Source organism: Pristiophorus japonicus, chromosome 21 (genome assembly GCF_044704955.1).
Source record: "Pristiophorus japonicus isolate sPriJap1 chromosome 21, sPriJap1.hap1, whole genome shotgun sequence".
NCBI classification, from domain to species: Eukaryota; Metazoa; Chordata; class Chondrichthyes; family Pristiophoridae; genus Pristiophorus; species Pristiophorus japonicus.
Window position 1 is genome coordinate 35000770 of NC_091997.1, and position 13302 is coordinate 35014071.

Genomic DNA, 13302 nt, shown 5'->3' on the forward strand with positions numbered 1-13302 from the left:
GCGAAGGGGGCAGCAGAAGCAGTGCTGCAAAAAAGTCAATGCCGGGGCACTTAAAGACCCAGCTAAGAGAGCCCTATACAGTCAGCACCTCACAGCTAACCTGGCGTGCCTTGATGACCCTGAGACGCAGAATGCCCACAGCACTTGGTCTGCCCTCCAGGCCTCCTTAACCAGTGCCTGCAAAGAGACGCTCGGTCACTCAACCAGGAAACCCCAGGACTGGTTTGATGAGAATGATCAGGAGATCCAAGAGCTAATAGATTGCAAGAGCGGGGCATTTCTGAGCCTTAAGCAACGACCCAACTCTGGAGCTGCAAAGCAACGTTACAGACGGCTCAAGGCTGAGGTCCAACAAAAAATCCGGGACTTAAAGAACAGGTGGTGGATGGAGAAAGCACAGGAGATACAGCAGCTGGCCGACAACCATGATGTACGAGGATTCTTCATCGCAGTCAAGGCCACCTACGGTCCAAACTCCCAAGGCCCCACCCCACTGCTGGCCAAAACAGGGAAACACTCCAAGGACATGGAGGCAGTCGGGCCCGCTGGAAGGAGCACTTTGAAGATCTCCTCAATTGAGACTCTACCTTTGACTCAAGTGTTCTCGACTCCATCCCGCAGCATGCTACCCGCCACCACCTCAGTGAGACTCCAACACTGCATGAGGTAGAAAAAGCCATAAGGCAGCTTAAGAACAACAAGGCTAAGGGAGCGGATGGAATCCCTGCTGAGACACTAAAATATGGCGGAGAGGCGCTGTTGGCGCGAATACATGACCTCATCTCTCTCATCTGGAGGGAGGAGAGCATGCCGGGAGATCTCAGAGATGCAGGAATCGTGACCATCTTTAAAAAAAGGGGAAAAGTCAGAGTGCGGCAACTACAGAGGAATCTCCCTGTTATCAGCCACTGGGAAAGTTGTCGCAAGAGTTCTCCTCAACCGTCTTCTTCCCGTGGCCGAGGAGCTCCTCCCGGAGTCACAGTGCAGATTTCGTCCCCCACGGGGCACAACGGACATAATTTTCGCAGCTTGACAGCTACAGGAAAAATGCAGGGAACAGCACCAGCCCTTATACATGGCCTTCTTCGACCTTACAAAGGCCTTTGACACTGTCAACCGTGAGGATCTATGGAGCGTCCTCCTTGTTTCGGATGCCCCCAAAAGTTCATCAATCTCCTCCGCCTGCTCCACGACGACATGCAGGCCGTGATCCTTGCCAATGGATCCATTACATGCCCAATCCACGTCCGGATCGGGGTCAAACAGGGCTGCGTCATCGCCCCAACCCTCTTCTCAATCTTCCTCGCTGCCATACTCCAGCTCACAGTCAAGAAGCTCCCCGCTGGAGTGGAACTAAACTACAGAACCAGTGGGAACCTGTTCAACCATCGCCGTCTCCAGGCCAGGTCCAAGACCACCCCAACCTCTGTTGTCGAGCTACAGTATGCGGACGACGCCTGTGTCTGTGCACATACAGAGGCTGCACTCCAGGACATAGTCAACGTATTTACTGAGGCATACAAAAGCATGGGCCTTACGCTAAACATCCGTAAGACAAAGATCCTCCAGCAGCCTGTCCTCGCCGTGCAGCACTGCCCCCCCAGTCATCGAGATCCAGATCAAGGTATGGGAAATAGCCCTGGACCATTTCCCATAGCTCAGGAGCCTCTTATCAACAAGAGCAGGCATTGATGACGATATTCACATCGCCTCCAGTGTGCCAGTGCAGCCTTCGGCCACCTAAGGAAAAGAGTGTTCGAAGACCAGGCCCTTAAATCTGCCACCAAGCTCATGGTCTACAGGGCTGTAGTAATACCCGCCCTCCTGTATGCCTCAGAAACATGGACCATGTACAGTAAACACCTCAAGTCGCTGGAGAAATACCACCAACGATGTCGCCGCAAGATCCTACAAATCCCCTGGGAGGACGGACGCACCAACATTAGTGTCCTCGACCAGACCAACATCCCCAGCATTGAAGCACTGACCACACTTGATCAACTCCGCTGGGGAGGCCACATTGTTCGCTTGCCAGACACGAGACTCCCAAAGCAAGCGCTCTACTCGGAACTTCTTCACGGCAACCGAGCCAAAGGTGGGCAGCGGAAACGCTATACGGACACCGTCAAAGTCTCCCTGATGAAGTGCAACATCCCCACCAACATCTGGGAGTCAGTGGCCAAAGACCACCCTAAGTGGAGGAAGTGCATCCGGGAGGGTGCTGAGCACCTCGAGTCTCATCGCGGAGAGCATACAGAAAACAAGCGCAGGCAGCAGAAAGAACGTGCGGCAAATCTGTCCCACCCTTTCCCTCAACGACTATCTGTCCCACCTGTGACAGGGACTGTGGTTCTTGTATTGAACTGTTCAGCAACCTAGGGACTCATGTTAAGAGTGGAAGCAAGTCTTCCTCGATTCCGAGGGACTGCCTATGATGATGGCTGTTTGAGGGAGCTTGCGCAAATTGTCTGCTGGGTTTTTCACATTACATCAGTGACTACACTTCAAAAATACTTCATTAGCTGTAAAGCACATTGGGACGTCTGGAGGGTGTGATAGGCGCTATAGAAATGTAAGTTAGTTCTTTTCTCTCACTCTTTCTCCCTTCCACCCTCCCTTCCTTTATTCCTTCCTCGCTCCCTTTCTTTGAACTGTGATCAGACGTTGAATGATTGCAGCTCTCTGGTTGACAATCGGCCGTGTGTGATGTGGCGTTTTCTCTCGCAGGGACGGGTACAAGGATTTCTTCGATAAACTAAATAAGCACAACATTCCCGTCTTCATATTCTCGGCCGGTGTCGGCGACATCCTGGAAGAAATAATCCACCGGTTTGGCGTCTACCACGAAAATGTCACGGTGGTGTCAAATTTCATGGACTTTGACGAGAATGTGAGTGACTGCGTTGGGGGAGGGGCTTCCTGCATGGGGGTGGTGGTTTCTCACATGCGGGTGGGGCTTCTCATAAGAAATAGGAGCAGGAGTTGGCCATTTGGCTCCTCGAGCCTGCTCTGCCATTCAATAAGATCATGGCTGATCTTCGACCTCAACTCCACTTTCCCATCCGATCTCCATATTCTTTGATTCCCCTGGACTCCAAAAATCTATTGATCTCAGCCTTGAATATATTCAGAGACTCAGCATCCATGGCCCTCTGGGGCAGAGAATTCCAAAGATTCACCACCCTCTGAGTGAAGAAATTCCTCCTCATCCCAGTCCTAAATGGCCGACCCCTTATTCAGAGACTGTGACCCCTGGTTCTAGACACTTCAGCCCGGGGGAAACAACCTCTCAGCATCTTCTCTGTCAATCCCCCTCAGAATCTTGTATGCTTCAATGAGATCACCTCTCATTCTTCTAAACTCCAGGGAGTATAGGCCATTCTACACAATCTTTCATCATAAGACAGCCCTATCACCCCAGGAATCAGTCTAGTGAACCTCCGTTGCACCGCCTCCCAGGCAAGTATATCCTTCCTCAGATAAGGAGACCCAAACTGTGCGCAGTACTCCAGGTGTGGTCTCACCAGGGCCCTGTACCGTTGTAGCAAGACTTCCTTACTCTTATAATCCAACCCCCTCGCAATAAAGGACAACATGCCATTTGCCTCCCTTATTGCTTGCTGTACCTGCATGCTCGCTTTCTGTGTTTCTTGCACGTGGACACCCAAATCTCTCTGAACACCATTTAAAAGTTTCTCACCATTTAAAAAATATTCTGTTTTTTTTACTCTTCCTACCAAAGTGACTAACCTCACATTTCCCCACATTATACTCCATCTGCCACCTCACTGCCCACTCACTTAGTCTATCTATATCCCTTTGTAGACGCTTTGTGTTCTCCTCACAGCTTACTGTCCCACCTAGCTTTGTATCATCAGCAAACTTGGATACATTACACTCAGTCCCTTCATCGAGGTCATTAATATAGATTGTAAATAGCTGAGGCCCCAGCACTGATCCTTGCGGCACCCCACTAGTTACAGCCTGCCGACCTGAATAAGATCCGTTTATCCCTACTCTCTGTTTTCTGCCCGTTAACCATACTAATACATTACCTCCAATCCCATGAGCCCTTATCTTGTGTAATAACTTTTTATGTGACACCTTATCGAATGCCTTTTGGAATTCCAAATATACTACAGCCACTGGTTCCCCTTTATCTACTCTGCTAGTTACATCCTCAAAAAGCTCTAATAAATTCGTCAACACGATTTCATTTTCGTAAACCATGTTGACTCTGCCTAATTATGTTATGATTTTCTAAGTGCCCTATAACCACTTCCTTAACAATGGATTACAGCATTTTCTTGTGGGTGGAGCTTCCTATGTGGGGCGGGACTCTGGGAGGTTGTGAGGTCACTCGGTGAAGTATTTCTGGTGCTGGTTCGACACTTTGCCCCAGGGTGAATCATGAGGGTGGGGGGTGAGGGTGGCGGGTGGTTGTTGAGTTGGAGTTTTGCCGGTGGATGGGATCGGATTTGGGAAGAGTCAGGATTTATTAACACAGCTCGTGAGGCGCGGAGATTAATGATTGGGGAATGACTGCACCATTTGTGTCGAACACCAGTGCGAGGCACGAACTGCATGGGCCAGTAACACTTCTTAAGAACATAAGAATTAGGAGCAGGAGTCGGCCATTCGGCCCCTGGAGCCTGCTCTGCCATTCAGTAAGATCATGGCTGATCTTCGACCTTAACTCCACTTTCCTGTGCTGTCCCTATATCCCTCGATTCCTCGACCCTCCAAAAATCTATCGATCTCAGTCTTGAATATACTCAACGACTGAGCCTCCATAGCCCTCTGGGGCAGAGAGTTCCAAAGATTCACCACCCTCTGAGTGAAGAAATTCCTCCTCATCTCAGTCTGAAATGGCCAGCCCCTTACCCGGAGACTTTGCCCCCTGGTTCTAGACTCTCCAGCCAGGGGGAAACAACCTCTCAGCATCTACCCTGTCAAGCATGCCAAGAATCTTAGACGTTTCAATGAGATCACCTCCCATTCTTCTAAACTCCAGAGAGTATCAGCCCAATCTGCTCAATCTCTCCTCACAGGACAACCCTCTCATTCCAGGGTCCAGTATATCCAGTTTTCATGCATTTGTTTGTTCTTCCACACTCAGGGAGTTCTGAAAGGATTTAAAGGCGAATTGATCCACATTTTCAACAAGCGTGAAGGGGCCCTGCGGAACACAGAATACTTCCAGCAGCTGGCCGAGTACAGTAACGTCATTCTCCTGGGAGACTCGCTCGGGGACCTCAACATGGCCGACGGAGTCCAGAACCAGGAGAACATCCTGAAAATCGGATTCCTCAACGACAGGGTGAGCAGAGAGCTGTGAGCGGGGGTGGGGGTGGGGGGGGCGCACATTCCCAGCGTTGCCCCTCACCACTGGGGTTCACTCAAAGATATTTGAGGTCCCAGAACCGAACCTGGTTAACACAGGGGTCGCTCAGATTAGGAACAGGAGGAGGCAATTCAGCCTCTCAAGCCTGTTCCGCCATTCAATGAGATCGTGGCTGATCTGTATCTTAACTCCATCCACCTGCCTTGGTTCCGTAACCCTTAATACCCTGGGCTAGCAAAAATTTATCATAGATTTAAAATTATTCATTGAGTGAGCATCTACTGCTATTTGTGGGAGAGATTTTCTACCACCCTTTGCAGGAGAAATGTTGCCTAACTTTCCTCCTGAATGGCCCAGCTCTGATTTTAATGTTATGCGCCCTTGTCCTAGACTCTCCCCACCTGCAGAAACAGTCTCTCTCAATCTACACTATCGATTCCTTCGCAAACCTAAAAGCCTCAATCAATTACAGTCTGTTTGCTGAGCCATGCTGGGTACTGCTGCACACACAGGTGCTGAGCCTCAGGTGCCCAGAGTGGGCATACTATTTGACTGGGGGGGCATCACTGCCAACACCCAATCCTCTGCTCGGCCAACATCCACACACCTTTTCCAGCAAGGGTCACGTGTCGCGGGACGGAACACGGGTTGATTTTCACTTGAAACCCCAGGGTCACTGAGGCCAGGTCAGGGGTCGTGAGCACTGCCATGGCTGAAACGAGGTAATTCAGCACAGAGCAGGGATCCTGGAGTTCCTACTCTGCCTGGCTCAGCACCACAGCGGGCAGGGCGTTTACCCACTGGAGCAGCTTCATTGTAGATTCGAATATAAAACACACACGCCTTGCCTGTGTCAACCGTGGCTCAGTGGGTATCACTCTTGCCTCTGAGTCAGAAGGTTGTGGGTTCAAATCCCACTCCATGGACTTGAGCACAAAAATCTAGGCTGACCCTCCAGTGCAATGCTGAGGGAGTGCTGCACTGTCGGAGGGGCAGTGCTGAGGGAGAGCTGTACTGTCGGAGGGGCAGTGCTGAGGGAGCGCCGCACTGTTGGAGGGGCAGTACTGAGGGAGTGCTGCACTGTCTGAGGTGCCGCCTTTCGGATGAGACATTAAAACGAGGCCCAGTCTGCTCTGGGTGGATGTAAACGATCCCCTGGTACTATTTCGAAGAAGAGCCAGGGGAGTTATTCTCGGTGTCCTGGGACCAATATTTATCCCTCAATCAACATCACTAAAATACATTAGCTGGTCATTATCACATTGCTGTTTGTGGGAGCTTGCTCTGCACAAATTGGCTGCCATGTTTTCTACATTTCAATAGTGACTACAATCCAAAAGTGCTTTGAGACGTCTGGTGGTCGTGAAAGGTGCTATATAAATCCAAGTCATTTTTTTTGTATGGGTGTTATTTCCTGCTCTGTTCCTGTGTTCAGTATCCCCGTTTCTCCTGCAGGTCGAACAGCTCCTGGAACAATACCTGAACTCCTACGACATTGTCCTGGTGAAGGATGGGACCTTGGACGTGGCGAATGGGATCCTGCAGCACATTCTCGCACCCGTCACGTTGCCGGCGACCGATTAGAAACATAGAAAATAGGAATAGTAGTAGGCCACTCGGCCCTTCGAGTCTGCACCGTGATTCAATATGATCATGACTGATCCTCTATCTCAACACCACATTCCCGCTTTTTCTCCATACACCTTGATACCCTTTGTTTCTCGAAATCCATCTATCTTCCTCTTAACTATATTCAGTGACTTGGCCTCCACAGCCTTCTGTGGTAGAGAATTCCACAGGTTCACCACCCTCTGAGTGAAAACATTTCTCCTCATCTCGGTCCTAAATTTCCTACCCCGTATCCTGAGATTGTGACCCCTTGTTCTAGACTTCCCAGCCAGGGGAAACATCCTCCCCGCATCCAGTCTATCCAACCCAGTCAGAATTTTATACCTTTTAATGAGATCCCCTCTCATTCTTCTAAACTCTAGTGAATACAGGCCTAGTCGACCCAATCTTTCCTCATACGATAGTCCTGCTATCCCAGGAATCAGTCTGGTGAACCTTCGCTGCACTCCCTCTATGGCAAGTATATCCTTTCTTAGGTAAGGAGTCCAAAACTGCACACAATACTCCAGCTGCAGTCTCACCAAGGCCCTGTCTAAACTGTAATAAGACATCCTTGCTCCTGTACTCAAATCCTCTTGCAATGAAGGCCAACATACCATTTGCCTTCTGAACTGCTTGCTGCACCTGCATGTTTGCTTTCAATGACTGGTGTACAAGGACACCCAGGTCCCTCTGTACATCGACACTTCCCAAGCCATCACCATTTAAATAATACTTTGTCCTTGTGTTTTTCCTACCAAAGTGGATAACTTCACATTTATCCACATTATACTACATCTGCCATGTGTTTGCCCATTTATTCAACCTATCTAAATCGCCTTGCAGTATCTTTGCATCCTCCTCACAACTCTCAGTCCCACCTAGTTTTGTGTCGTCAGCAAACCTGGAAATATTACATTTGGTTCCCTCATCCAAATCATTTATATATATATATATATATATAGATTGTGAAGCTGGGGCCCAAGCACTGATCCCTGTGGCACCCCACTAGTCACTGCCCGCCACCCCGAAAAAGACCCATTTATTCCAACTCTGTTTCCTGTCAGTTAACCAATTTTCAATCCATGCCAATACATTACCCCCAATTCTATGTGCTTTAATTTTGCACACTAACCTCTTATGTGGGACTTTTTCAAAGGCCTTCTGAAAATCCAAATACACTACATCCACTGGTTCTCCCTTATCTATTCTATTAGTTACATCTTCAAAAAACTCCAGTAGGTTTGTCAAACATGACTTTGTCTAATCCCGTTGATATTTTCTAAGTGTGCCTGATAGAGTATTCAAACAGGCTCATTTAGACAGACTCTGAAAATTCACAAACCCCCAAGTCAAGGCTGCTACGTGCTGCTCAGCATGTTGCATTAACTCATCAATCAACTTGACATTTTCGGACCTTGGGTAGCGAGCCAATAAAACGTTAAAAGACTTTCAATTGAGCCAATAAGGTCAAAGAAGGCGAGTTCTTTTCTGTAAATTGATCCAGGTATAAAGTGCAGCCATTTTGACCATGTGTCTCAGTAAGACAAAGAAACTGGCAATCAGCCAGCAGTTTGTTACTCTCTGCCGAGATTAAAAAGTTAAAACTACCATCGGAGTTCGTATTTCATTGGAAATTAAGAGATCTAACAATTTCATTATCACATCCTTTATAATAGACTCCAGCATTTTCCCTAATACTGATGTCAGGCTAACCGGTCTGTAGTTCCCCGTTTTCTCTCTCCCTCCTTTTTTAAATAGTGGGGTTACATTTGCCACCCTCCAATCTGCAGGAACTGATCCATAATCTATAGAATTTTTGAAGATTACAACCATTGCGTCTCCTATTTCCTTGGCTACCTCTTTTAGTACTCTGGGATGCAGATCATCAGGTCCTGGGGATTTATCTGCCTTCAGTCCCATTAGTTTCTCCAGCACTACTTTCTTACTAATAATCATTTCCTTTCATTCCTCTTGCTCACTAGACCCTTGGTTCCCTAGCATTTCTGGGATGTTATTTGTGTCCTCTTCCTTGAAGACAGAACTGAAGTATTTATTTAATTGTTCTGCCATTTCCTTGTTCACCATTACAAATTCTCCCGTTTCAGTCTGTAAAGGACCTACATTTGTCTTTACTAATCTTTTTCTTCTAATGTACTTGTAGAAACTTTTGCAGTCGTTTTTTATGTTCCTTGCAAGTTTACTCTCATACTCTATTTTTCCCCTTTTAATCAATCTGTTGGTCCTTTTTTGCTGAATTCTAAACTGCTCCCAATCCTCAGGCTTTCTACTTTTTCTGGCAACTTTGTATAACTCCTCTTTGGATCTAATACTATCCTTAATTCCTTTTGTTAGCCTTGGTTGGACCACTTTTCCTTTTGTGTTTTTACACTAGAAAGGAATGTTTAACTGTTGCAATTCACGTATTCGTTCCTTAAATATTAGCCATTCCCTGTCCACCATTGTGCCTTTTAATGAATCTTCCCAATCTATCATAGCCAATTCATTTCTCATACCTTCGTAGTTTCCTTTGTTTAGATTTAGGACCCTAGGTTCGGATTGGACTACTTCACTTTCCATCTTAATAAAGAATTCAATCATGTTATGGTCACTCTTCCCTAAAGGACCCCGCACAACAAGACTGTTAATTAACCCCTTCTCATTACACAAAACCCAATCTACGATAGCCTGTTCCCTAGTAGGCTCCTCAACATACTGGTCTAAAAAAACATCTCGTACACACTCCAGGAATTCATCTGCCACAGTATTATTACTAATTTGGTTTGACCAGTCTATATGTAGATTAAAAACACCTACGATTACTGTAGTACCCTTGCTACATGCATCTCTAATTTCCTGTTTGATGCCATCCCCTATACTACCACTACTGTTTGGAGGCCTATCGACAACTCCCACCAATGTTTTCTGCCCCTTGGTGCTCCTTAGCTCCACCCAGACTGATTCTACATCTTGATTTTCTGAGCCAATACCCTTTCTCACTATTGCTGTGATTTCATCCTTTACTAACAAAGCCACATCACCCCCTCTTCCTTTTTGCCTGTTCTTCCTAAATATTAAATATCGTTGGATATTCAGTTCCCAACCCTAGTCACCCTGCAACCATGTCTCCATAATTGCAACTATATCGTATCTGTTTACATCTATTTGCGCTGTTAATCCGTCTACCTTATTACAGATGCTTCGTGCATTCAGATACAATGCTTTTAAATTTGTCTTTTTAACATTATTAGATTTTAGGGGCGCTGCAAACGTCCGAGACTGTGACTTGTTCGACCCGGCTTGGAGAGAAGTCTGGAGGTTTGAGGTCTGCCATGCGGGGCTGGGACAATGGGACTATATCAATGCAAGCTGAATTGTATATCCTTGTTACAAACAGTAAAGTACATGCAACCTATTGAACACGAGATGTGAATTGATGGGAGCAGGGAGTTAGTTGGTCATGGGTTCAGCTGGAGAGCTTGACTGGGAGCTCAGTAGATGCTAAATCAGCAGGAACAGTACTGATCTAGTCATTAAACTGAGGCGAGGATCTTTGGATTGCTGATATCACCAACTGCAAGTCCACCAAATGTAGTGGGGACCTTTTCCTTCGTGATGTCAGAGTTGCCTGTCTTGGAATCCTGATAACCAACTCAAACACTGACCTCTTTCCACATTTCCTCCAAGACCTACACCATTCTGACTTGGAAATATATCGGCCTTTCCTTCATCGTTGCTGGGTCAAAATCCTGGAACTCCCTCTCTGACAGCACTGTGGGAGCACCTTCACCACACGGACTGTAGCGGTTCAAGAAAGCGGCTTGCCACCTCCTTATCGAGGGCAAGTAGGTATGGGCAATAAATGCTGGCCTTGCCAGCGATGCCCACATCCCAGGAACACATTTTTTAAAAGTTATGTTGGAAAAATGTTCTTACATTTAGTTTAATATAGAGGAACCCTTCGCCTCATCTTCAATATCGTGATTTTGATCTCCTATGGGTAAAAATCTCACTCCATCAGCTACTCAATCCATCTATTGCCTCTTGCACTCTGCTAACCTTAGTCCTCTCTAGAACCTTTCCGCTTTTTATTACTAAAAACAATGACAATCTCTAACTTCTACTCTATTGAAATCACTATTCTCACCAACCTCAGTGTTCACAATCAACAGTAACTCTGCACGTCCTCTGGTTGATTAGATCAGCACAAACCCATTGATCTCCCCAGCCTTAATGACCCTGAATAACTTGTCAAATAGCCTACTCGTATCCCTGTTTGAGGATGAGATGGAGCATTGCAGCAAGGAAATCAAGGAAGACCCTCAATAAGTTCCCTGCTGGAGTGGAGCTAATCTACAGAACAAGCGGGAAATTGTTCAACCGCCATCGCCTCCAGTCCAGATCCAAGGTCGTCCCATCCTCTGTCATTGAATTACAGTATGCAGACGAAGCCTGCGTTTGTGCACACTCGGAGGTCGAACTCCAAACCATCGTCAACATCTTCATCGAAGCGTACGAATATGTGAGCCTCACATTAAACATCCGTAAGACAAAGGTTCTCTACCAACCTGCCCCCGCCACACATTACTGCCCTCCGACGATCAAGATCCATGACGAGGCCTTGGACAACGTAGACCATTTTCCATACCTCGGGAGACTACTGTCAACAAGGGCAGACGTTGATGACGAAGTCCAACACCGCCTTCAGTGCGCCAGCGCAGCCTTCGGTCACCTGAGGAAGAGAGTGTTTGAAGACCAGGATCTCAAACCCGGCACCAAGCTCATGGTCTACAGAGCGGTAGTGATACGCGTCCTCCTATATGCTTCAGAGACATTGACTATGTACAGCAGGTACCTCAAAGCACTGGAGAAGTACCACCAACATTACCTTCGCAAGATCCTGCAAATCCATTGGCAGGATAGATGTACCAACGTCAGTGTTCTCGATCAGGCCAACATCCCCAGCATTGAAGCACTGACCACGCTCGATCAGCTCTGATGGACGGGCCACATTGTCCGCATGCCTGATACTAGACTAAACCAAGCGCTCTACTCAGAGCTCCGACACGGTAAGCGAGTCCCAGGTAGGCAGAGAAATGCTTCAAGGACACCCTCAAAGCCTCCTTGAAAAAATACAGCATCCCCACCGACACCTGGGAATCCCTGGCCCAAGACCGCTTAAAGTGGAGGAGAAGCCTCTGGGAAGGCACTGAGCACTTCGAGTCTCTTCGTTGGGAGACGCGGATGCCAAGCACAAACAGCGGAAGGAGCGCACGACAACCCAAGCACCCTACCCACCCGTCCCTCCCACATTGGACTCATCAGCCACCTTAGAACTCCTGTTAGTGCGGAAGCAAATCTTACTCGACTCTGAGGGATTGCCGAAGAAGATTCCTGTTTATCCCCTGTTAAATATTCTATTGCACAGAAAAGGGACTATATAATGACGCTTGCCTTTTTGTAACATTGCATCAATCTAAAAATAGTGTGTGGATTGAATTACCTTTAGAAGTGTAGTGACGTAGCAGCCATTTTGCACACAGCAAGATCCCACAAACAGCAGTGAAACAACGACCTTTGGCTGAACGATGAATGTCGGCCAGGACACTGGGAGAACTCCTTGCTCTTTGAATACGAACATTCGTGAATCTGACGAGGCCTCAATGAACAACTCTTGGAAGAGATGGAAAAATAAAGTGAGAGAAACACAACTGCAGATACTGGGGCCCTCCACATCACAAAAGGCCTGAAGGTGTAGATTTGCAAAACTAGCTCCGCCAGTCAGCTCCTCGGTTAACCCCTCGCAAACTGTATTTGTGTTTAATGGTCCTTCCAATGGCTGCTCCGTGAGTTTCAGCTTCTTAAGCACGCACAGAGGTATAAACATTTGACTTGTCAGCCATTCAACACCAGCTAGTTCTTAAATATTGTAACTGTCAGCCGTGGTGCAGTGGGCAGCACCCTCATCTCGGGGTCAGGAGCTTGTGGGTTCGAGTCTCACTCCAGAGACTTGAGCACGTAATCCAGGCTCACGCTCCCAGTGCAGCACTGAGGGAGTGCTGCACTGTCAGCGGTGCCATCTCTCGGATGAGACGTTAAACAAAGATCCTGTCCGCCTTCTCAGGTGAACGTAAAAGATCCCTCACCGCTAGAGCAGGGGAGTTCTCCCCGGTGTCCTCGGCCAATATTTATCACTCCTTCAGCACTGCTCTGGAGTGTCAGCCTAGAGTCTGTGGAGTAGGACTTGAACCCACAACCTTCTGACTCCGAGGCGAGGACACTTCCAACTGAGCCATGGCTGATCTCTGAGGTGAAAGGCGCTATATAAATGCAAGTCTTTCTTTTCTTGG

The 13302-nt window shown here is 47.6% G+C and overlaps 1 protein-coding gene and 1 long non-coding RNA gene across 2 annotated transcripts in view; one reads left to right on the forward strand and one right to left on the reverse strand.

Annotated features, from left to right (window-relative positions):
- LOC139233930 (cytosolic 5'-nucleotidase 3A-like) overlaps window positions 1-10367 on the forward strand; it is a 31475-nt gene extending 21108 nt beyond the window's left edge. The window contains exons 7-9 of the mRNA XM_070864610.1: window positions 2728-2890; window positions 5120-5320; window positions 6800-10367. Coding sequence (XP_070720711.1) covers window positions 2728-2890; window positions 5120-5320; window positions 6800-6928 — 493 coding nt within the window. The 3' untranslated portion in view covers window positions 6929-10367. The remainder of the gene's footprint in view (window positions 1-2727; window positions 2891-5119; window positions 5321-6799) is intronic.
- LOC139233931 (uncharacterized) overlaps window positions 1-13302 on the reverse strand; it is a 58019-nt gene that overhangs the window by 43813 nt on the left and 904 nt on the right. The window contains exon 2 of the long non-coding RNA XR_011588241.1: window positions 12456-12623. This is a non-coding gene — a long non-coding RNA (uncharacterized lncRNA). The remainder of the gene's footprint in view (window positions 1-12455; window positions 12624-13302) is intronic.